This window comes from Nicotiana tomentosiformis, chromosome 7 (genome assembly GCF_000390325.3).
Source record: "Nicotiana tomentosiformis chromosome 7, ASM39032v3, whole genome shotgun sequence".
Taxonomy (NCBI): Eukaryota; Viridiplantae; Streptophyta; class Magnoliopsida; order Solanales; family Solanaceae; genus Nicotiana; species Nicotiana tomentosiformis.
This window is the reverse complement of record NC_090818.1, coordinates 1,423,590-1,449,963: the sequence shown is the minus strand read 5'-3', so window position 1 is coordinate 1,449,963 and position 26,374 is coordinate 1,423,590. Positions and strand designations below refer to the sequence as shown.

The window sequence follows — 26,374 nt, the reverse complement described above, 5'->3', positions numbered from 1 at the left end:
ATTTTGCAAATCAAAAGTGGAGACTCGCCAAGGGATCATTGGTGATTGCAAAGGGAGTTGCTCATGGCACGTTGTACAGGACAAATGCAGAAATATGCCAAGGTGAATTGAACACGGCACAAGATGAGATTTCTGCAGATTTGTGGCACAAAAGAATGGGCCATATGAGCGAGAAGGGATTGCAGATTCTTGCCAAGAAATCACCCACTTCTTAAGCCAAAGTTACAACGGTAAAACCCTGTGACTACTGTTTATTTGTTAAGCAACATAGAGTCTCATTTCAGACATCGTCTGAAAGAAAATTGAATATACTTGATTTGGTATATTCTGATATTTGTGATCCAATGGAAATTGAATCGATGGGCGGTAACAAATATTTTGTTACTTTTATTGATGATGCTTCACAAAAATTATGGGTTTATATTTTGAAAACCAAAGATCAGGTGTTTCAAGTTTTCCAGAAGTTTCATGCTATGGTGGAAATGGAGACAGGCCAAAAGCTAAAGCGTCTCCGAAGTGACAATGGAGGTGAGTACACTTCAAGGGAATTTGAAGAGTACTGTTCGAGCCATGGTATTAGACATGAAAATATAGTTCTTGAAACCCCATAACACAATGGCGTAGCCGAAAGGATGAACCGCACCAATGTGGAGAAGGTGAGAAGCATGCTCAGAATGGCTAAACTGCCTAAGTCATTCTAGGGTGAATCAGTTCAGACAACATGTTACCTGATCAATAGGAGTCCATCAGTTCTGTTGGCGTTTGACATCCTAGAGAGAGTTTGGACCAATAAGGAGGTGTCCTACTTGCATGTGAAGATGTTCGATTGTAGAGCTTTTGCACATGTACCAAAGGAGCAGAGAACAAAGTTGGATGATAAATATGTTCCTTGCATATTCAGCGGATATGGAGATGAAGAATTCGGATACAGATTGTGGGATCCTGTAAAGAAGAAGGTCATCAGAAGCAAAGATGTAGTCTTCTGAGAAAGTGAAGTTGGAATTGCCGATGATATGCCAGTGCAGGCCAAAAATGGTATAATTCCTAACCTTGTTACTATTCCTTCTACTTCTAACAATCCCACAAGTGCAGAAAGTAGGACCGATGAGCTTGCTGAGCAGGGGGAGCAACCTGATAAGGTTATTGAGTAGAAGGAGCAACTTAATGATGGTGTCGAGCAAGTGGAGCACCCCACTCAGGAAGAAGAACAACCTCAAACTCTTAGGAGATTAGAGAGGCCAAGGGTAGAGTCATGTAGGTACCCTTCCACAGAGTATGTCCTCATCAGTGATGAAGGGGAGCCAGAAAGTCTTAAGAAGGTGTTGTCCCATCCAGAAAAGAACCAGTGGATGAAAGCCATGCTAGAGGAGATGGAATCTCTACAGAAAAATGGCATGTATAAGCTGGTTGAACTTCCAAAGGGAAAAAAACCACTCAAATGCAAATGGGTCTTTAAACTCAAGAAAAATGGAAATGGCAAGCTTGTCAGATACAAAACTCGATTGGTGGTAAAAGGCTTCGAGTAGAAGAAAGGTATTGATTTTGATGAAATTTTCTCACCTATTGTCAAAATGACTTCTATTCGAACAATCTTGAGCTTAGCAGCTGGCCTAGATCTTGAAGTGGAGCAGTTGGACATGAAAACTCCATTTCTTCACGGAGATTTGGAAGAGGAGATCTATATGGAGCAGCCAGAAGGATTTGAAGTAGTTTAAAGGAAACACATGGTGTGCAAACTGAATAAGAGTCTTTATGGGTTGAAGCAGGCACCAAGGCAGTTGTAGCACCCCGAAAAATATTTGAAGTACTTAAAAGCTATTAAGAAAGTTGATGTGCGCTAATTATATTATTTTGTGTGCAAACGAGGACTATTAATATGATGAATATCAATTGGAGGTCATAATAAGTGTACGAGATATATTATAAGTGATGTGGGGTATAAGGAGAGCCCTAAGTCTACGTCAAGTTAGAAATTACATTATGGACCAAAGTTCTAAATGAGTACGCATAAGACCAAACTTTGGATGAGCATATTTATATTTATATAAGGATTTATATGATGGACAACCTATAAAATAAAAGATCTTCGAGTCTAATTTCTAACGCTTCAAACCGTTTGTCATTTGGACATTCCTACAAGAAGTTATGAACAAATTACCAAAGGCTGGTGGAGGAGCCTACGGATGCGAAGCATCCGAGGCCGCGTCCGAAAGAGAGGCTGGCAGTGAAGTGCTGCCATAGCCTAACCCAATTCTACCAAACCCTAACCCATTTTTTCAAGTAAAGATAGAGTGAAATAGAATTAGTTAATGTTTGCAACCACTAACAACACATGAAGCATAAGAACTTAATACATATCAACCAACCATTTATATATATATATATATATATATATATATATATATATATATATATATTCAATGGTAAACATCCATTAATATTACACCCATCTAGGGTCCACAACCTTAGTAGTTAAAACTAGTAGAATCTAATGTGATAAATAAAGTCATAAAGCTTACAAAGATAAAAGATTCTTTCTTCAAAAGTCTCCAAAACAATTGTGCATTCAATGATCTAAAAGTAGCCTCTTTTTCTGACTCAATACCCCCACAAAACCCCTAGTAAATCTATTTATAGTGGACTAAAAGTCGGGGTTAAGATTTGATAAAAATGCCCTCACAGAGCCTTCTGCGACCGCATAATGGTCGCAGACCATGTATGCGGTCCGCATAGTTGACAATTACATCGCAAAATTTCAGATATTTAAGCCCAGATTTCCACCGCATTTCCATTATGCGGTCTGCATATCAGTTATGCGACCACATTTTCCATCGCAGAAGTGCTACGCAGTTTCTTCAGAAGTGCTGTGAGGTGCCAATGGGAGTCTTAAATGTTGTGCGATATGCCCACAATGCATCATCTAGCTTCCTTGACTAGTCGGTCCTGTTTGCATTGACAGTTTTTACTAGGATGTTTTTAATCTCCATGTTGGAAACTTCAACCTGACCACTTGACTGAGGATGATAAGGTGTGGCCACCTTGTGCTTTACGCCATACTTTTCGAGCAGCCGGATGAAAGCCTTATTGCAAAAATGAGAGCCACCATCACTAAGGATGGCCCTGGGAGTACCAAACCGCGTGAATATGTTCTTCTTCAAGAATGCGGTCACACTCCTTGCCTCATTGTTGGGCAAGGCGATTGCCTTGACCTACTTGGAGACGTAGTCCACAACCACCAAGATATATGTCATGCCATAAGATATCACGAAGGAACCCATGAAATCGATCCCCCACACATCAAAGATCTTAACCTCCATTACAAAATTCATAGGCATCTCATGCCTTTTAGAAATTGACCCTTGTCTTTGACATTGATCACAATCCTTGACCATTTGATTTGCATCATGGTAGATCGATGGCCAATAGTAGCCACATTCGAGCACTTTTGCCGCCGTCCGGTTTTCTCCATGATGGCCCCCAACCGGGGAGTAATGGCATGCTTTGAGAATTGGCATTACCTCATCTTACGGAACGCACCGCCGAATGATGTTGTCGGCACAAATATGGAACAAAAAGGGCTCCTCCCAATTGTATTGCCAACACTCCCGCAAGAACTTTTTCTTTTGATAAGCTTTCAATCCATCGGGAACAAGGTCACTAACCAAGAAGTTAGCAATATCGGCATACCAAGGAGCGAATGTGCCAGACAATGCCAATATGTGCTCATCTAGAAAGGCATCATTGATTTCAAGGTTCTCTTTTGGCCTCCCTGATTCTTCAAGCCTAGATAGGTGGCCGCAGCTTGATTTTCTGTCCCTTTTCGATCCTTGACTTCAAAGTCAAACTCTTGCAACAAAAGGACCCACCGAATCAATCTAGGTTTGGCATCTTTCATCACCATAATATAGCGAAGAGCAGCATTATCGGTGTAAACTACCACTTTGGACCCCAACAAATAGGCCTGAAATTTTTCAAAAGCATAGACAATGTCAAAGAAGTTCTTGCTCAGTCACAGTATAATTCATTTGAGCACCATTGAGTGTCTTGCTTGCATAGTAGACAGGGTGAAGGATTTTGTTATGCCGTTGACCAAGCACCGCCCCAATAGCGACACCACTGGCGTCACACATGAGTTCAAATGGAAAGGACCAATCGGATGTGACAATAATAGGTGTCGTGGTGAGCTTTTCTTTCAATTCTTCAAAAGCTTTGAGACACTTCTCATAAAATAAAAACTTTGCATCTTTTTCAAGGAGCTTGCACATGGGATTTGAAATTTTTAAGAAGTCTTTGATAAAACACCTATAGAAGCCGGCGTGCCCCAAAAAGCTCCGGGCACCTTTTACTGAAGTGAGTGGAGGAAGCTTGGAAATGATTTCAATCTTTGCTCGGTCAACCTCTATGCCTTGTTTGGAAATTTTGTGGCCCAAAACAATGCCCTCGTCCACCATGAAGTGTCACTTCTCCCAATTTAGTACAAGGTTTGTTTCTTCGCATCTTTTGAGCACTTGTTTAAGGTTGTCAAGACAATGCTCAAAGGAATCACCCATTACAGAGAAGTCATCCATAAATACCTCTAGAAAGTCTTCTACCATGTCCGAGATGATTGACATCATGCATCGTTGAAAGGTAGCTGTGGCATTGCATAGCCCAAATGGCATACGGCTAAAGGCAAAAGTCCCATATGGGCATGTGAATGTTGTCTTATCTTGAACTTCCAAGGCGATATTGATTTGGTTGTAGTCGGAATATCCATACAAGAAGCAATAGAATGACCTTTCCGCTAGCCGATCAAGCATTTGATCAATAAAAGGCATAGGAAAATGGTCTTTGCATGTGGCACTGTTGAGCTTCCGGTAATCCATGCAAACTCTCCATCCGGTCATAGTCCTAGGAATTGGTGCTAGAGCTTTTGGTACCTCTTTTACCTTTTCATTTACCCCTTCATGGTTCGCTTCTTGTACTTTCACTTCTTTTGGGAGCTTTTCAACTTCAACAACAATTGTCACCTCAACTTGTGCCTCAACCTCTTGTTCAAGATCGTCCACTTCAACCATTTGTTCATTCCCTCCTTGAAGTACTTTCCCGCTTCGAGTTGTGATTGCCATACAATGAGAAGTCGGGCCACTCCCATTATCTTTTGGGTTTGCAATTGTGTCACTTGGGAGTGCACCCTTTTGCTTTGGATTTTTCTCTCTTGACAGGTCTCTCATTTGCATTTCTAAATTTTTTATGGATGTGGTGTGTGACCCCACAAGTTCGGCCATATTCTTCATTGAAGTGTCGTTTCTTTCTTGATTTTTCAATACTCCTTCAAGCATGTTCTCCAATTTGGACTCACTTGAAGAACCTTCCTTCCAATGCGAAGAGTTAGAGTATTTCCCCTTTGGTGGAACATAGGGGTTTGAACTCCAGTTTGCATAGTTGTTGTTGTTGTTGCTCCAATTACCTTGACTTGAACTACCTTGATCATTTTGCCATTGTTGATGGCCTTGCCCTTGCGGGTTAGGCCTCCATTGATTTTGTTGTCCGGGACCTCGGTAGGATTGTCTTTGGTAACCACTTTGAGAATTATGGACATAGTTTGCTTCCTCGCAATTTTCATTTGACAAGGGTTGCACATCTTCCACAACATTTACCTTTTTTGTTTGGCTTTCAGTGAACATCTTGGTTAACACATTAATGTTGGTGGCAAGCCCGACAATTACTTGATCTCTCTCTTGGTTCTCCTTAATCATGTTGGTCAAGGAGGGAGTACCGTATGCAATTCCACCGGTGGTATCTTCCGAGTACCAAGCTTGATTGTGTTCTGCCATCTTGTTGAGAATTTGTGCGACCCTTGTGAATGTTTTGTCCATAAAAGATCTATCCGCCGCATTTTTTGTGATGGATTGGTTCAACGGATCCAAACCCATGTAAAACTTCTCCAACAAGATTGTGTCCGGAAAATAATGATTCGACGACCTCACTAGGTATAACTTGAATCGATCCCATTCCTCATATAGGTGTTCCCCCGGTAGTTGCTTGAACAAGAAAATTTTATCTCTGAGCTCGGATTTCTTGCTTTGTGGGAATCATTTGGCTAGGAAAGCACGGACTAGTTCAGGGCAAGAGTGAATGGAATGAGGTGATAGATTTTGGATCCATTTCCTTGCCTCTCCAGCTAGTGAGTACTTGAATACCCTCAGTCTTAGGGCATCATCTGACACGTTGTTCTGTTTGTGCATCGCACACACACCCAAGAATTTTCTAAGATGTTGAGTCGGATCATCATCGGTAGAATTCCTGAAAACCCCTCTACTTTAAGCATTAGGATCAAACCATGTTCCACCTTGAAGGTAGCAGCATCAACTCGCGGAGGGACAATGGTATTTGTATCCTCGATGTACTCATCTATATCCGCAAAATGATTCTCTTCTTCCTCATACTCGGCCATGTTTACCTAGCACACCAAGAAAATCAAGCAAAGTGTGATGGAATAGAAAAAGACGTAAAGTAAAGCACACACTAAATAGTAATTTCAAAACCGTATTCCCCGGCAACGGTGCCAAAATTTGATACGCTCAAATTACACCTAAATAAATGGTGTGAGGCGGTCGATGCAAATATAATAACCCAACTAGGTTGGGGTCGAATCCCACATGGAATAGATGGGAAACGATTACTTGAATAGTGTGAAACTTGACTTAGGTCGTAATTCTATAAATGTTAGCTTGAAAATGGTGTTGTAATTATGTGTAGTAAAGAAGACGATTGTATTGTAAGAATGTATTTAATTCGATTAAGGAAACCAAGATTGTGTCCCCATCGATGGAATGTAATGCTATCCGTATTGATATGATATATTTCTAATGGAAAGTCCTTTGATATGCAGATGGTTTCTAAGTGACTATCCAATATTTCCTAATAGTTGGGTAATATCTTCTCTTTAAGATTTTTCCAAATATAAAAGAGTTGCAATTAAAAATAACCAATTTATGCCAAATAAAACCCACTTATTCCTAGGCGATTCTATTAAATAAGGTTTAAAACCTTGAGTTTTTGATATTCAATTCTACCAAACCCTAACCCACTTTTCCAAGTAAAGATAGAGTGAAATGGAATTAGTTAATGTTTGCAACCACTAACAACACATGAAGCATAAATACTGAATAAATATCAACCAACCATTATATATATATTCAATGGTAAACACCCATTAACATTACACCCATCTAGGGTCCATAACCTTAGTAGTTAAAACTAGCTACTCATACTAGAATCTAAGAACAAAGCGATAAATAAAGACATAAAGCTTACAAAGATACAACATTCTTTCTTCAAAAGTCTCCAAAATAATGGTGCATTCAATGCTCTAAAAGTAGCCTTTTTTTCTGACTCAATACCCCACAAAATTTTTAGTAAATCTATTTATAGTGGACTAAAAGTCGGGGTCAAGATTTGATAAAAATGCCCTAACAGAGCCCTTCTGCGACCGCATAATGGTCGCAGACCATGTACGCGGTCCGCATTGTTGACAATTGCATCGCAAAATTACAGATATTCAAGCCAAGATTTCCACCGCATTTCCATTATACGGTCTGCATATCAGTTATGTGACCGCATTTTTCATCGCAGAAGTGCTACGCAGATTCTTCAGTTGCAATTATGTGGTCATTATGAGATTGCAAAAGTGTTATGCGACCGCATAATGGACTGCACATTCTTCTCTTCAGTTGATCAAAAATCTGCTTCAGTTTGCAGTGAGTATGCGATCGCATATTACTTCTGCGATCACATACTTACAGCATTCCTGCCCTTTTGTGGCCTTTTGACTTCTTTTTCATATTTTTGGGTTTTCAAGTCTCATGCACTATAAAACACCAAAACTTCATAAGAATTAACTAAAAATGCATTGAAAGACGAGCTAAAGTCTATGTAATTGGTATCAAAAGTGCCGAAATTCTACGGCACATCATAAAACAGTGTCAATAATGACCAAAGACACATTCCCAAAAGAAAAAAAAAACTTTCTTGATCATTCGAAATGGGAATATTACAGGATGAGGGACATGAACCTTAATTATACTAGACACTAGGTTTCCTCTGAGCATGATAGGTTATCGCCATTATTACGTCATACGTAATATAAGTGACACATAAGAAATAAAGTGCCACGTGAAAGTACGAGTTGAGGATAGACGAAGCATGCCATATGTAAAATATGAGCATGACAACCTCGAGATGATGAATGTGATACAAATAAAATTCAATCTCTAATTATGCATACCAAGGTATGTGAGGATAAAGTATGTGAACTTAAATGGGTAAGCATGAAAATATTAAGGCATGAGATGCACAAAAGGCATAATCTTGGAGGTTATAAGAAGCAATATAGGTTGTTAGAGAAGGATAAAAAAAATGACGTGGAATGATAATCTTGAGTTTTTCTTGTCGAGGTATGTCTTATTTTATTCTGTTGAAATGATGAAACTTTGAGAATTTCCAAGAATTATCTCAATGTAACTCTATATGTGCCCGATATTGAAAGAGCAGTTAACTTGTGAGTGAACGAATCCTTATGATTCAAGAAGAATAAATATAGAAATGGCTCATTGGCTAAGTTAAAGTTGTTGAAAAGTTATACATATAAGATGTACGACGTAAGTCTCAAAACAATAATTGAAAATGGTTATGGTACGGATTTGGAGATTGAGAAGTTAAAAGAATTCTAAGACAACATGATAATGTGTCATAAATCCCTACTTGAATGGGTATGGACAGGGTCAACAATACCATGAAGAATGGAAAAATATGCAAGTATATATTTATCGTATGAAACGTGTTGATATAAATATGTGGTATTAGCTACGACCAAAAGAGTTCACATTGTGATGAAGACATGAGGTAATAAGACCCAACATGCATTCCATCTTTATCATAAGTATTAGCCTATTCGGTGGGATACCATTAAAATAAAGTTTCATGAAAGGACTTAAGAGCAAGAAATATAATTTCGGAGATATATACTACGGAATCTCATATTATATATATATATATATATATATATATATATATATATATATATATATATATATATATATATATATATATATATATATGCGGCTTGAGAACATGACGGTGGCATAAAGATAGTATGTGTAATTCTAATATGTAGCATTGTGAAGATGGTATATGTTGTGAAAAGTTATATAATGATATATGGATTTAGCCTAAGAGAGTCGCACTTGTTCAGCATATTTAAGCATGAGATGAGAGGCGCAAGGTAGCCAAACTTGCTAGAACTGTATTATAGCATAGATTGAAAGGTGAAATATTAGAAGAGATTTCAACGGTAGAGTGAAGATGAAAAAGTGAAGTGCTAACTATAAAGATGTCGTAAGGGCGGAAAATAATGGCCCTTAGCAATATATATTACAGCTAGTAGCGACGAGACACTTGGATACGAAAACGAACAAAGAAAGTTTCTATGAGTATAACCAATCTATCCTATTGTCAGAATAATGAGCATTTCGACATAATGATGAAATAAAAGTCAATGTACGATGAAAGATTGAAGCGATAAAACATAGATTTCTAATTGGAAAGGATAAATAGCCTACTGTAGTGGGTGAACAAATTGATTGTCAATGAAAAGTTTTATGTGAGGTAGAAGTTTAATAATGACTTCGAGTGGCAAGTAAGAGTTTGAATTGGGTTTACTCTTAAGCAGGGGAGCATGTAAATGGTTCGAGAAAATTTATCCGAAATTTTAGTTAACTCTTTGAGTGGTAGGTAAGAGTTTCAAATTTTATTTGCTCCTAAGTGGGGGAGCGTCTGAGTAAGCAGATGTCACCTTTAAAGTGATGGTTTATTTAAAAAAAAAGAAAATAAAAGAGGAAGGGTTATAGTTACTAAAAACAAGATGAATAAGGTATTATCAGTAACCTTTATGATCAGAAGGGTACAATTTTCATGAAATGCTTGTACGACAATTACAAACTCATTACGAGCAATAGTTACGATGTTATGCATCAGGGATGTTGAAAGTTATGTGATAGTCAAGGATTTAATAGTCAACGCCAATGTATTCCTATAACTTTGGGGACATATGCGATTTGAATTAAATTCATGTGTTAGCGGAGAATAAGGAAGTACTTTGAATTGTACGCGGGATTAAGTGGAATAAGAGGATATTTTAATATGTTCTCACCTTGCACGGAATAAAATAGAAAGGGGTAATGCAATGCTTATTCTTAAATGAGAAGAGACTTCTATACAAAAATAAAGTATGTCAGTAAAAAGCACGGGTTTAAAGAAGAGAACTAATATTAAAAGGGTGCAAGTACCATCGTGGTAACGATGACTCTTGACTATTGAAAGTTTACGGGCTATGGTAGCATGTCTATGGTGCGCATAAAAATATATGCAATCCTAAATTTTTGGTAGAAAAATATCACAAGATACTCAATGGTATCAAGAAATTGGTAAAAGTTAAGAAATAAAACTAATACACGGATGTCGAGTAGGTGGCAAACTAGTGTCATGAACTCAAATGAAGTGAGTTGAATTATTTTTAGAGAAAACTTGTTGGTAACAATAGTTATCAAGTTATGGATCTAACATGGGCTCTAAAGGTATGAGCGAAAGTGGGGGTATGAAATTATCATATGATGGATAAATCTGAGATAAATATCTTATTAGTCTTTGGAAGGCACAGAAGAACATTCCAGAATAATTTTAACAATTATAGGACATCAAGAGTCCTAAGTGGAAAAAAAAATCATGTATGGAAACAAGAATCGTGAAAGGCAACAGATTTATTTGAAAGGATTCGTTATAAGAAAATTTTGAGACTACGAGTCGTAATGAACAAGTTTTGCAGATACCAAGTGGCAATATAACTTCGATCTCATAAACTATGAGATATTGCCTTGAGAAAGCTAAGAAATTAAGGGGGCGTGAAAATAAGTTATTATTTATTAAGGAAGTCCAATCACAAAGATTTTTAATTTATTTGAAGATACTTTTCAGGTACAACTTGACGTATGCATGACTAAAGAAAATGCAGGCATGTATAACAGTGATATGGGAGCTATGTATAGTCGCAATTATTGATATTGAATGGTATTCATATATGTTACAAGTTAAAAGGTTTAAAGATATACATTTGATGAACTTATGGTATATGTACGGCCGAGTGAGGTCAAGATGGTGCATATATTATGTATTGTTGGTTGTTGAGCGATATTGTTATTGGTGCCCATGTGGGGGCTTATTTTGGACAGGTTAAATTTTATGGATAGTCCTAGTTATAGGGGAAACTCTGCCGAAATTTTTAAGAATTTGTAAAGATAGCCAAATTTTGAGGGCCATAAGTAAGTAGAGATTTTGGAAAGAAAGTACAAGACCCATGTAGTCATAAGTGCCTATGCATAATGGTTGGAGTAAAAGGATGGTAACTATATTCTTAGAAGTTATCCATAAAATATTCGAGGACGAATGTTCTTAAGTGGGGAAGAATGTAGTACCCCGGAAATGTTTTGAAGTACTTAAGCGCTATTAAGAAAGTTGCGCTAATTATATTATTTTGTATGCAAACGAGGACTATTAATATGATGGATATCAATTGGAGGTGATAATAAGTGTACGAGACATATTATAAGTGATGTGGGGTATAAGGAGAGCCCTAAGTCTATGTCAAGTTGAAAATTATATTATAGACCAAAGTTCCAAATGAGTACGCATAAGACCAAACTTTGGATGAGCATATTTATATTTATATAAGGATTTATATGATGGAAAACCTATAAAATGAAAGATCTTCGAGTCTAGTTTCTAACACTTCAAACCGTTTGTCATTTGGACATTCCTACAAGAAGTTATGAACAAATTACCAAAGGCTGGCGGAGGAGCCTGCAGATGCGAAGCATCCGAGGCCACGTCCGAAAGAGAGACTGGCAGTGAAGTGCTGCCATAGCGTCCAGGTCTGCATCCGAGCTTCAAAAAGAAGTGAAGTAGGGATGCGAAGCATCCAGGTCCGCATCCGAAACCCAGAAATCTGGGCCTATAAATACAAGGTAGGGGGAGAAAAATATTTTGAGTATTTGGGGATTAGGGTTCTTGAGGTGAAGGTGCGATTTTGAGCTCAAATCAAGTCCAATCAACCAAGGTAAGTTGTTAATGATGTTTTTGGTTGATTAGTACTCAATATGCATGAGTTCTAACATCATTCTTATATCCAAATACTAGATTTCTTCATCAAATCCTCAAGAACACAAAAATCATCAAAGTTGTGATTTTTCAAGATTGATCTACTAAAGGTGATTCCAATGCTTCAAACTCATTTATTATGAGTAGTTAGAAGTATTTAAAGCATTTGTTACAAGTTTTAATAGTTGAAAGATTGGATTATAAAACTCTAGTTCATGGCATGAATAGTACTTTTGAGAAAATAAGAGAGAAGATGAATGGTAATCTTGACGATGCAATTTATGAATACAATGAACCTATGGAAATAATTGTTAGCAAAAGATGGAAGTGATCAACTAAGTAATCACCCGAATTGTATATTTTACAAGTGTTGATTATGGAAGCAATGAATAGTAACTTGGTGGCAATGGACAATTGATGTAGTATCATTAATGACTTCGAATGGGTATTAAAACATAAGAATGAAGTTGAATGGTCTAGCATATAAAACTATTTGGCGATTTGAGTTGTTGGAGGCTTGTAGCCAACTTATGAGCCATATATGGAAGTTGATCAATATCTTAGGTCATATTCTGATGTAATTAGGATATCTAATTGTAGATATCGACTTGCTGGTGATGTTGAGCATTTTAATCAATATTGGAATGATGGAGGAGGATTGAAAGCTTGTGAACATTAATAAAGTAAAAGCGAGGTAAGTTGATTAAAACTTACTCTTCTTGAGAGACTTTCTCTAAAAGCATGTTTCAAGTTAATACTTAAGTTATTTGCAAATTTGCTTTCGTGCTTGTGGGAACAAATAAGTACGGATGTCTCCATGTACTAGAATATTATGTTGCATACGTAGTGTCATGCCGTTTTATAAAATTTATTTTAAATCTTGTTGGCAAAGTGACACTCAAGGTAAATATTATAAGTTTTTACTAAAACTTACGTATTGACAAGAGTATACATATTTGAGTGCTAAAGATAAGTTTTCATGGAAACTACTTCTTTTGAAAATTGACGAACAGAATAACACTTGTGGTATCTTTTAAATATTGACATTAAATTGCTAAATGTCGTAGCATGTAAAAGGTTATTTATTTAATTTTTGTTCAAATGATTTAGATTTTGTATAAATGCTATGAGTTGATAAAAATAGATCATTTGAAGCTACTATGCTATGAATCTATTTTTGAAGTATCAAATATTTTGGGAGCTACTTATGTTCACCGAGATTGACTTCGGATATATCGTGTTCGTTGTCATGAAACTACACATACCGGTGTAGGCGTAGATGGCCACTTTGTGGTATAGACTACGGCAAAGTGCTCTCCCTCGAGAGGGTACTATTTTGTGCTATTATTAGCATGGCTGAGTCGATTCGTACGACACTATGATGAGACGACTTGAGCAAGTAGGGTATACGATACTTGCCGCTAGGTACATAACCTAGTCGACTTTCTTATGTTGGTGATGGTATAGTACTCCCAGTGAAAGGTAAGGATGATTTTCTTATGTTTAGGCCTAAGGAGCCGAAAGTGATTCCGATGACTTAAAGCAAATGTAATGATTTAATCCAAAATCTTGGATTGATGTAAATGCTTTAAAAGTTTATATTGTGATTTATATTTCACTTAGTTGTTATTTAAAATAATAAGGGTCGTGAATTGATAAAAAATTTTATCGTTTTATATCAAATATTGGTGTATTATTTTTATAAAGTTTATCCCAAGAACTTGAGTTAGAGAGAGTCTATGACACTTATTGAGTACCGATGTGGTGTACTCAGCCCTTAGGGGGGCCCTCCAGGGCCCTGCTTACTTTACATGTTTCAGAATGATATGATACGTGGCATGCGGTCATGCTAGGATGACTCTCTTTCCGAGATATTATGAAGCACCACTTTTATTTCGTGGTAGCTACCATGTTCTTTCTTATTTTATTTTGTTGGAATTACTCCAATCGTTGGTTCTATCTTGGTATAGAGGTTCCATAGATAGTTGTGAAAGGTTGTAATGACGGGGTTGTACACGACATACATGAAAGTATATTTATTTTACTTAGTCTCATTTTTATTATCATGAAAGACGTCATGTGTAATTTTGAATTGGAAAATATTTTATCATTTAACTTGAAAATGTATATGATTTTCAAGGAGCTTCCGCAATTAAATTAGTTTTCATGCATATGATTTGGGTGCATCACATGGTTTGGTTCGCTCGGGTCGGGTAGTGTGCCGGGTGCCAGTAACATGGATTTTGGGTCATGACAGCAAATGTATACTTCAAAAGATTTTCTAAAAATAACTTTATTATATTGTTGTTATATGTGGATGACATGTTAATTGTAGGAAAAGATAAGGGGTTGATCGCAAAGTTGAAAGGAGATTTGTCCAAGTCATTTGATATGAAGGACTTGGGCCCAGTACAACAAATTCTAGGTATGAAGATAGTTCGAGAGCGAACAAGCAGAAAGTTGTGGTTATCTCAGGAGAAGTACATTGAACGTATACTGGAACGCTTCAACATGAAGGATGCTAAGCTAGTCAGCATACCTCTTGCTAGTCATCTAAAGTTGAGCAAGAAGATGTGTCCTACAATAGTGGAGGAGAAAGGGAACATGGCTAGAGTTCCTTATTCTTCAACAGTCGGAAGCTTGATGTATGCAATGGTATGCACCAGACCTGATATTGCTCATGCAATTTGTGTTGTTAGCAGATTCCTTGAAAATCCTAGAAAGTAACATTGGGAAGCAGTCAAGTGGATACTCAGGTACTTGAGAGATACCACGAGAGATTGTTTGTGCTTTGGAGGATCTCATCCAATATTGAAGGGCTATACAGATGCTGATATGGCAGGTGACATTGATAACAGAAAATCTACTACTGGATATTTATTTATATTTTCAGGGGGAGCTATATCATGGCAGTCTAAATTGCAGAAATGTGTTGCACTTTCAACAACTGAAGCTGAAGCAGATTACATTCCCGCTACAGAAGCTGGCAAGGAGATGGTATGGCTCAAGCAGTTTCTTCAAGAGCTGGAATTGCATCAAAAGGAGTATGTCATCTATTGTGACAGTCAAAGTGCAATAGACTTGAGCAAGAACTCCATGTACCATGCAAGAACAAAGCATAGAAATGTGATATATCATTGGATTCGTTAGCAGGTGGAGAACGAATCTTTACAGGTCAAAAAGATTCACACGAATGAAAATCCTGTTGATATATTGTCCAAGGTGGTACCAAGAGACAAGTTCGAGCTATGCAAAGAACTTGTTGACATGCACTCAAACTAGAAGACAATGCTACCTCCTCTTGATGAATGAGACCGGAGGGGGAGATTGATGGGGTCCATCTCATTCAATAGCCAAAGTAATAGGCATGTGCCTAAGGAAATTTTTTTTGGGTTGGTAGCCAACTTTGTTGAATTTTTTTGGTTTGGTAGCCAACTTTATTGAATTTCTTTGGTTTGGTAGCCAACTTTGTTAAATTTCTTTGGGTTGGTAGCCAACTTTGTTGAATTGTCAACATTGAAGAAAAAGAAGGAAAAGTGTGTGCAAATTATCAAATTTAGTAGGTTTTAGAGAGTGAGGCTTCGACTATAAAATGAGAGCTTCAACTCTCATTTCTACACACCAACAAAGAGAGAAAGAAAGAGTGAAGTTTCACAGACAAGGTATAAGAAAATAGTCTGTGAGAAAAATAGAGAGTGAGCAATATTGTAGTGAGGTGAGAATATCAAAAGAGGGTTTCTTTTGAGTGTTGTAGTGGCCTTTGGAGTATTTTACTCGGACCTACAAAGTGTAAAATTCATTGATATAGTGATATCAGTTGCTCGTCTCGGAGCCGTGATTTTTTCTCTTATTCAAAGGGGTTTCCACGTAAAAATCTTGGTGTCGTTGTCACTCTTTTATTCTTGTAAATTACTGTATCTCGATGTTACGTGATTATTTTGCTTTTATTACTGTAAATATTATTTCTGCAGAGGATATATAAATTCAAGTTCACTAAACAATCAAAAAGTTAAAGCAATAAAAGGTGAAGCACAATGCTTAGTTTCCTTCGGAGTTCCACTTACCAAAAGGCATTTTCACCCCCCAAAAAAGAGTAAAAAATTTACATGACTATACGTGCATTATATGCTATAGGTTTGGAGGTCTCTGTTGAGGTGAATCAAGGTTTTAGAATCAGTGAGTTAATAAGCACAATTTAATTATATTGTATATCATGTTTTAATTTTTTTTATATGTATATATCGTTAGAGCAAGAAAAAAAATAATTTAACCGCCCCCAAGACTTTAAAATTTTCTGTATATTCTTTTGTGGATACTTTTTGGATGTCCTAGCATTATGTTTGAGAAATGGCTTCTTAAAATAATCCCAAAAAGGTTGGCACTTGACCAGGGCCTGCCGGAGGGTAAGGCTGCTCAAGCCATTGCCTTGGCCCCAAATTCTAGAGGCCCCAAAAATATTATACTATATTATTATATATTATATTTCTTATGCGAGTTCAAATTTTATTATTTGTTTATTTAGTTAAGAATGCACATATGAGTGAATAAAGAGCGATAAATCTCCTCTTGTTAGTAGTATATTTATTTTCCTTTTTCGTTCTAATTTTTTCTCCTTTCTTTCACATGACTTTGAGATTTCTCATTCCAATTTCAAACTCTGTTTCTTTGATTTAGCTACTTTCTCATGTTTAATTGACCCATTGATTAGAACAATAATCTTTTGTGTCTCACTATTACATGAATTTTGTGAAATAGGCCTCTTAATACAATTTGACTTTAGGCCACCAACTTCTTTGAGCCGCCCTGCACTTGCTCAAGTGCTTTTTCTCTTTAGAGTAGTTTAATTATAAGCTCTCTTTTTTAGTTTGTCTTTTGTCTTCTTCTAATTGTGTAAGAAAAGAAGTGACAGATTGTTTGAAGTTGAGTGATGTTTGCTCCTAAAAAAAGTATGTTAGGTTATTTTTGGTCCATCTTTTGTTTTATTTTATGATCTCTTCTTCAACTTTATCACTTTCACTATCCAATTGAGGACTGTGACTGTTGTTAGAAACCACTTCAAAGTAGATACGAATACATAGATGGAGACTCTTTTTAAAGTATATATGGCTCTACTTAAATTTCGTCATTTGCTTCTCTTTTAAAGTTGGATGGATTTGGACATATTGGTTTACGATTAATGTTACATGTCCACTATATATTAAAAGCTGTCTATCGCATTGATTTTTCAAAATGAAAACAACAGTAAGTCCAGTATAATTAGTCTCATAAGTGGAGTCTGAGAGGCAGGGGCAGACCCACGCTTAGGGGTGTTCAAAATCGAACCGTAACCATTAACCATTAATCAAACCGAATCGAACCGATGACTTATTGGTACCGGGTTATCGGGGTAATGGATGGTGAACGGATTGAGATTTTATAATTAACGGCTTAACGGTTTGGAAGCAGATTACTTATATTTCTTATCGAATAAACCGTTAAGAATTATTTAAATTTCTTGTATACATGTATTAACATATCAGCCTACTGTGTATTGTTGTGCATATGTGGAGGGTATTTCTCGCTATACTATTTTCCTCTTATTCTTGATTCTTATTTAAATAAAGTTTTACAGCATATTGTGAATAGTACTTAAATATTATCTATGTCACAACTTACAAGATTTAATCTCATTGAAAAATGCTTTTGAAAAACAAGTGAGGTCTATATAATTGCAATTCAAAGCATAATAATGAATCTTGCATATTTTTTACTCACCAAAGTATATGCATTATGATCTGAAACGAGGCTTTCACTTTTTATTGTTAGCCTCTTTTGAAAAATAAATGAGGTATGAGAAAGTAGTGTGTACGTATTCCTTAACCTTATCTTACAAAGGTAGAGAGTTTGTTTCCGATAAATCCTCGGTTTTGGAAAAATATCAAAATGTGATGCACATTATTGTATATGATAACTTGAATGCTTCAAGAGTCGATTCGATTTTGTTAAAAGGACTACATCACCTCATTTGGTGCATGTTGATGAATATATTTGTTGAAATGTCGCTTTTAGATTCATTAATTGGTTGGTTTTGCACATTATTGAAACCTAATTAGTTTGACTAGTTCCAATACCTTTGTGCTAAATGACATGCAATTGAACATCTTAAAGATGAATATTTATCACTTTTATTAAAGCCAATAGAGTAGTTAATACCTTGTTTCAAGACGCAAAACCAACAAAATTCTCCGTTGTCGTTGCGTTGGTCAAGTACTCATAGCAGAACAGAGAGCATAAATGACAATTATAATTGCAGAGTTCATGTCAATTCATTTATTAATTGTTTGGACAATCTTTGTGAAAATATTTATGCAAAAATATGTGTTTGATAATTGTGTTGCCTTTAGTGCTTTTTGAGTGTTTTATGAGTTTGAATAAGAACTTTTCTTTTAAAAAACAGCCACTTTTTTTATAAAAACTTAAATAAGCATGTTTTTCCAAAGATTTCTTTGTAGGATGTAGAAAAATTTCCAGTAGCCATTTCAGAAAATTTTGATTGGATTTTTTTTTTTGTGGAATCAAAAATGTATTTGAATAGTTGTAACCTTTTCAAACAAAAAAACATGTGTTTTGTGAGTGCAAAGAATTCCTTTAAAAAATCTTTGAAAGGCACATTTAAACCACAACCTCGAAAACCAGTCTTTGCAAATAAGATTTTTTCTAGAAAGCCAGTCTAATGTTTGCCAAAGCTGTATAGACATATATTTTAGAAACTATGTTTGAAAAATAAATTTTAGAATGTAATAGTAATTTGATAGAAACAAATACCACTAATTTATTCAAAAACAATTTCCGCAATAGCGTATTTTTAAAAATCATTTCGTTGCAAACAATCGATTCCAATTTTTTTTTTAAAAAATCACATCCTTCTCTATGTTTACAAGGCTCCAATTGAAAATAAAAAACAACCAGAGCCAACTCCCAAATCGTATTTACCTCTATAAGATCTCTATATACTCTACTATTATGTGACCAATTTTAATTAGTTTGTATAAATATAAAGTAATTATTGGTAAAGAAAAAGGACGAGCCATAACTAAGAATCTTCATATTGGGCCTGGGCCTGAGGCCTCAGCCCAAGTTTCTCTTTTCACGATATGAATTCATTTTCTCTAATCGCCACTCATCTCGTAGCCGGGCAATGAAAGAGTCCGCTTTCGCGTTCACATCCGGGCTCGGGCAAGTAACCGACGGCCCGGTTAAATCTTCACCGTCCATTGCCTCCGAGGACGATCTAACGGACATTTCATCAACGTCAACTTCTTCAATTTCCGGCGAGCTGCAGCGAGAGCTGTGCTCGCTCCGTATCCTGAAAAAATCACTGGAAGGAACGAACTTCATCTCCCGCATTTTGAATAGCGGAGGAGGAGGAGGCGGCATTGGTATTAACGGCGATTGTGAGCCATTGTTCAAGTTATCGTCATAGTAACTAGTGACGTGTCTTGTTGGCAATGGAGGTTTGCTAGAATATGATGAACGTCGACGTGGAGGTTCCGGTTGTTGCAATGGTGGTTGAGAATGTGTTGAAGTTTTTCTCCGCCTTGATGACAAGTGTGTTTGCGGCGGCGGAGGAGGAGGAGGTGGAGGAGTTGATGATTTGAATCGCCTGTTTTTGGTTCCGTGTTTGAACAAATTGTTGAGAATTGAAGAAGGTGGTGGCGGCGGCGGAGGAGGCGGTGGAGGAGTTGATGATGATGTTTGTTGAAATCGTTTGCTTTTGCTGCCGGTTTTGAACAAATTGTTGAAAATTGAATTTGGAGGCGGCGGCGGAGGTGGAGGAGGCGGTGCTGCTGTTGCTGCAGTGGAAGGATCGGAATGTACACGTTTACTTTTCCTATTTTTCTTGAAAAGGTTTTGGAAAACCTTAGACGGCGGCGTAGGTGGTGGAGGAGGCGGCGGTGGCGGTGTTGGTGGTGGCAGGACTGATTCTGCAGATGGTGGAGAATCAGAGACGCTCTCAAAAATATCTTTCTTCTTTGTTCTCTTCTTTTTCTTCTTACCCTGATTGTACAATGAGGCAATAGCTGTGGCTAATTCCGTTGTACCACTCTTTCTCCGCTGAAGCTTTTGAGGCTTTTCCACCGGTGGTGATGGCTGCTCCGTTAGCGGCGGTGGTGTTGGTGGTGAAGGCTCTTGTTTTTTGTTGAGCTCAACTAGTACTTCAGCTTCATTACTCTGCATTTGAACCTTGTCCTTGCGCGGAACACTATGAAATGATCTTCTCCGTTTTAAATTTGCCGGTGGTGGCTTCGATGACGGCAACGGAGGTTTTTCTGGCGACGGACTCTGTTCAGGTGGAGATGAACGAGTTTCAAATGTATCCACAGGAATCACCTTAATATCAGATTCTTCCCTCTGTCTCTCGCTCCGCCGCGGACGGCGACTTTCATACTCCAGCGCTGCCGTAGAACGGTATAAATTCACTCCAAAATCATCAAAAAACCTGGACTGGTTCTCACCGGTTTCCCATTGCGGCACTTGTCTCAGATCAGGATACGAGCTGCTGCTTCTCCTTAACCGGTTAACACCAGTTTCCGGTAATCCAATTGGAGCAAAATTGTAAGCTTTCTCAACACTATGCTCAAACCATTGATCATTAGAAATAGACTGCCGCGTATCATCAGCTGAAGTCTCACTTGTTGAAACAATTCTATTTCTTTGATTGGCAGAAACAGTACCACTGTTATCAGCTGAATTGTCATCATTTTTGCGGGCAAAAACACCGCAAAGAATAGCAAAAACAACAAGCAAGATATTAAACGAATCCCATCCTTTTTTCACAGTATTAGGCCGAAGAATTTGAGTAGTGTGTGAAAGGAAAGGAGGAACCAAAAAGAACAAAATGAGAATAGTAAGAATGGGTAGAAGTAGAATTAGAATAACAGGGCTGATGAGAGGAGAGGGTGGTTGTCGGCGGCGTTGACGGAGGAGTGCGGTGGTGGGAGGTTGGGACCAGTAAGGTGGAGAGTCTCCATCCATTTCCATGGTTTTTAATTTTTGCTTTAGCTGGGCAGAAGAGAAGGCTTTAAAAGCTTTTGGGAGGGAGAGGGTGGCCTTAATTAATGATGATTGATGATAGAATTTATAGATTAATGTTTTGGGTTAAATAAATATATTTATTGAACTCATTTGCTTTGAAATCTTGGCTGTGTGCACAAGTGCTTGGAGCCTTTATTAATCATTGGCATATATTATTTGTTTTTGACAAACCAAATACTAGTTAAGTTTTGGATAATTTAAAAAAAATAATACTATAAAAATTAAGAATTTGAGTTGTATTCTCTAAATAGTAATATTAATTTATAAATGAAATGCAAACTAGATATTCTTTTTTCTTTTTCTGTGTTGGCATGAGGTGGTAGTTAAATATATTTAAATGGTAAAATTATTCGTAAACTGATTCGAACTTTACCATTCTCATAAAAAATATTTAACATAAAAGTAATGCTACCAATTTTCGGATCATGAACAGTGAACAAATGATCTACAAGCGCTTTGCTATATTTTTATACGAATTACGCAATTTTGAACCATATATGTAACGTTGAACATAAACTTTTGTAATGCGACTACATTGTATATCATAATAAAGTTTATATAACTGATGTTGATGACTACGTATTATAACAACGAACCAAAGAAGACTACAATTTAATTTAGCAATGCACATCAAAACGTAGTTTCATCTCCATTACATTTTGCAGATCATTAAATAAAATATTTTCCGAGGATCAAACAACCTTTCTATCTTTTTAAGTTAAAGGTTGGTTGTGTGTACACCCAGTCCTTCTTAAATCTCAGTTATAAAATTAACTGGGTGTATTGTTATTATTGTTGTATTAAACAAAATATTTGATAGAGCATTTGCGCCAAGCAAGGCCGGCTCTAACCTCATGACAAGTAAGGCTAGTGCCTTAGGCCTCCAAATTTGCCCCCCCCCCCCCCCTCCCCCATTTTTTAGCAATAATAGGTTTATAAGTATTTAAAAAAATATTTAGTACTTATAATATAAAACTAGAGTTTTTCTATAAAAAAAATGCTTCAAAGAAAAGAAGTTTTTCATAATTATACTCCATTGATAATACCTAAGATCAACAATATCTCATGAAAGATTAAATAAGTTGGCTATATTATCAATCGAAAACAAATTATAGAGGAAATCGACTATAAAAAAATTATTAACAACTTTTCATCTTAAAAAACTAGAAAAATGGACTTCAAATAAAGATACATATCATAACTTTCTTTTAAAAAATTAGGTCTCACATTACTTTTTGGCTTTAGGCCACACATGCGCTTGAGCCGCCCTGCCACAACGGGTTTAATCATATCATTTCATTCTAAAAGAAGGAAAGAAATTGACCATTCCATATGTCCTTCCTTGAAAAGTTGTTGGTTTAAACTTTAAAGCTTCGTTAGGTTACCTGATAATCCGTTTAAGCATGCAGCCTCCGCCTAATGTCCCTTGCAATCTACACTAAACTAAATTCTAGCAAAAGAAAGAAAAAAAATCTTAACTTTTGCTCAAATATTATGCATAAATATTTTCTTATTTATTTCCCAACTTCTAATACCACAACACATATTGTGTACAAAGAAGATTCAATTGAATTTCCTTAATCTGAAAAGTTAGCGTTAATATGATAAAACTAGATTTTTACGCATGTATAAAATTTTGAATCCCATAAAATCAGAAAATGCAGGTTCAAATTACAGGCGTGACATTTTTTAATGATTTGAATCTCCTTATCAAAATTTCTAGCTCCACTGCTGATGAAATTCCTCCACCCTTAGCGAGAGATCTTGAGATTTTGATAAGAGGCATCTCCCCTCGAACTAAGTCCAATGCAGCACGAATTTAATTAGCTGGATGACCAGTGGCAGAGGTAGGATTTTCGCTAAAGGAGATTTAAATAAGAAAAGGTTAAAAAAAATTAAAAAAGATTATGACCAATAAAAATTGAACTAATGACCTCACAAAAATTTTAAACCCGGTTAACCAATAAGCGTGATCAGATCAGTGGGAGCCCTTATTCCCGGGAGGAATAGGTATGTGGTACTCTTATTACAGTCAATAAACAGAAATAGTTAGTTGAGGTCAAGAATAATTTGAGAATGGAGCGTGGCTATAATGATTGAAGTTCCAAAACTTTTTTACATGAAAAATACCAAAGGACACCTTTAAATCAAGTAATTGATCTGCTCGAACTTTGTCTAAATAATGAAGAAAAGGACACCCCTTTTGGTCCCCTCTTCACTTTTACCTATCAACACTATACAAGTTACTCTAAAAATAATAGTTGTAAAAAAATAATAATAATAATAATAAAATAATATATATATATATATATATATATATATATATATATTTTTTTTTTTTTTTTTGTACTTATAAAAATAATATATAAATTTTATACACATTTATAGCTATTGAATATAAATAATTTGGTCAGTGAGCTAAAACTGATTTTTGCCCTTCATATTTCAACCATTGCCCCAGCTCATTACACTTTCAGTAAAATATTTGCCATATATATAGTTCTTCCTTTTACTTTTTCCATCTTAATCCGCATTTTATCCTACCATGCATCCTAGATCTTTTTTCAACTATTCTAGCTGTATGAACCGTTCCAAATCCATTTCATGGTAGATCATATAATATAATCCTTTGGTCCTATTTTACGTGAGACACATTTTTCGTTTTAATTTGTCCCGAAAAGAGTAATATTTTTCTTATTATACCATCTTATTTTACTGTTGTTATTGCTTGTTATTACTGTTTGTTATTCTTCTGTCCTTTAGTCAAGCTAAGGTCTATCGAAAACAGTATCTACCTTAACAAGGTAGGAATACAGTCTGTGTACACACTACCTTCCTCTGATGACACTTGTGGGATTACGCTAAATTTGTTGTTATTGTTGTTATTTATTTAAACTCACTTAATATAAAAGTTTATTCTTTTACTATGAGAGAAAATAAAACGGAATGTGAAACTCTCACCACCCTTTATTTAATTATTGATAGTAAGAGCAATTTTGATACTTTGTAATGTCAAAAGTCTTTTTATATATTATATAAAAGTCTTCTTTTATTTCTTAAATATTGTTAAATCAAATCTTTTATTACATAAATTGAGATGAAAGGAATAAAATAAATTGCAATCATTCATGTATCAAAATTAGAGCATGATGAATGTAAAGTGTAATACTGTAATCCATTATAAGATTGAATCTTGAGGCGTTTACAAGTCCATTTTTAGTACTTAGGTTAAATCTTATAAGATTCACTTTTTTCCTGATAATACATTAAAAATTGTTCAATTGGTGCGACTACTCTTCGTTAATTTCAATAACTTGTTCTTTGATTGAGCCGTGGAAACAATCTCTTGCAAAAATACAGGATAAGGTTGCGTACGATAGACCCTTGTGATCCGGCCCTTCCCCGGATCCCGCGCATAGCGGGAGCTTAGTGCACCGGGTTGTTTGATTGATACCTGTGAACATATATATAGAGGGACAAAAATCTTTTTCCGTGGGTGGGAACTTGTAACGCAACTTGAAATTAAGTGTTTTAACTTTTAACAAATAATATTACCATTTAATTCTGCTTTTAATGCTGTATAGATATGCAGCTCATCAAAGAACTGCCAAAGTACTTTTTTTTCCCTTTAAAGATTTGCACTTTTGCTTTTATAGATAGAATTTTTACAATTCCACCTTTTCGAGTTAGTGCAGCAATGTTCATGCACATTTTTCGGCGTTTTCCTTAATAAAGTATTTCCACCATATTTGATAAACCAGAATTTTACCTTTATAAAGCGTACTTAAAAGATTTGAAAGAAAAAATAAATTAAAGTACTACACTAGTTCAAAGATGTTACCTGGTTCCATTTTTTTGCATGCATATACTAATAAAATGCATGTGGCCTCGTGCATAACAGTTGTTGATCCTGAAAATCATGCGCACGAAGGAAAAATTGGCAATGAAAAGGAGAAAATATTATGAAACGCTCGTGGAATGTACAAAATCATATGGTCATGTTATACTATTTTTTAGACGTCATTCAAAAGCCAGAAAAAAAAAAAAGTAATCCGGTGCAAAAAGCAATTCACATTCACGCAGGATACGGGGAAGTGCCGTACCCCAAGGGATGTGATATAAACAATCTACCATAATGCAAGCATTAGCGATAGTGACTGCTTTCACGGCTCGAACTCGTGACCTATAGATTACATGTTAATAAATTTATCGTTACTCCAAGGCTCCCCTTCTTTCAAAAGGCCAAAATTTCCATATTTATTGTTGAATGACCATCCCTATATAGCATTTGGATGTGTTTCGAGATTTTTTTTTTTTTTTGGTCAAAATAGAACTTAATATAGAAAATTGAAAAGAGCTTGTAAGAAATGTTTGTTAGTTGAAGAGAAAAATATCGGCTTCTTCTGATCAACGGACAAAAGTTGGTGCATATATGCATTACGTACTTAGATGTGTGTCATGTAATTGAAAGAGAATGAGATGTATATAGGATAATAAGAATGATGAAAACGAGAGTGCAATACAAATATACAAGAAATAAAGAACAAAACTTGCATGGTTCGTACAAAAGAAAAAGGAAAGAAGAGAAGAACTAATACGATGCATAAAATGTGTGGATTTACTTTTTATTTTAATTTTACGGGCGTTAATTTAATCGAATGAATCCGTCTTGGGCCTAAACAAATTGCATGAATTGTATTTGTAATTTAACTTACGAGAAAAGAAGTATTACTAGAGAGAGAAAGGTATAAATGGCTCGTTTGGTACGAGAGATAAGGAAAATAAATCTCGAAATTAAATTTGAGATGAGTTTATCCCATGTTTGCTTGGGATAAAATCGTGGTATAACTAATCCCGGAATTAAATTTGAGATGAGTTTATCCATGTTTGGTTGGGATTAAATCGTGGTATAACTAATCCCGGGATTAGTTATCCCGAGATTATATATTTTTTACCCCTATGGGAGGATGAGATAACTAATCCTGGGATAATTAATCAGGTACAATCGTGAGATATCTCATGGGATAGAATATCCCATGAGATTAGTTATCCCACCTTTTATATGGGATAACTAATCCACCATTTTAGTGTAAAAGTTATCATGGAA

General features: G+C 36.0%; 3 protein-coding genes across 3 annotated transcripts; all 3 read right to left on the bottom strand.

Moving 5' to 3' along the window:
* Nucleotides 1-2,933: 2,933 nt before the first annotated feature.
* Nucleotides 2,934-3,515, bottom strand: LOC138895072 (uncharacterized mitochondrial protein AtMg00750-like). Its single transcript, XM_070179803.1, has 2 exons — nt 3,312-3,515; nt 2,934-3,209 (listed from the first exon to the last, which is right to left on the bottom strand). The coding sequence occupies exons 1-2, from the start codon at nt 3,513-3,515 to the stop codon at nt 2,934-2,936; spliced, it is 480 nt and encodes a 159-aa protein (XP_070035904.1).
* A 942-nt stretch (nt 3,516-4,457) lies between these two features.
* Nucleotides 4,458-5,915, bottom strand: LOC108945656 (uncharacterized). The gene has a single exon (XM_018771754.1). It carries the CDS (start codon nt 5,913-5,915, stop codon nt 4,458-4,460), a length of 1,458 nt encoding a protein of 485 aa, XP_018627270.1.
* Nucleotides 5,916-19,299: 13,384 nt separating this feature from the next.
* On the bottom strand, nt 19,300-21,213 carry LOC104099132 (formin-like protein 7). The gene has a single exon (XM_009606042.3). It carries the CDS (start codon nt 21,211-21,213, stop codon nt 19,300-19,302), a length of 1,914 nt encoding a protein of 637 aa, XP_009604337.1.
* Between the last annotated feature and the right edge of the window lie 5,161 nt (nt 21,214-26,374).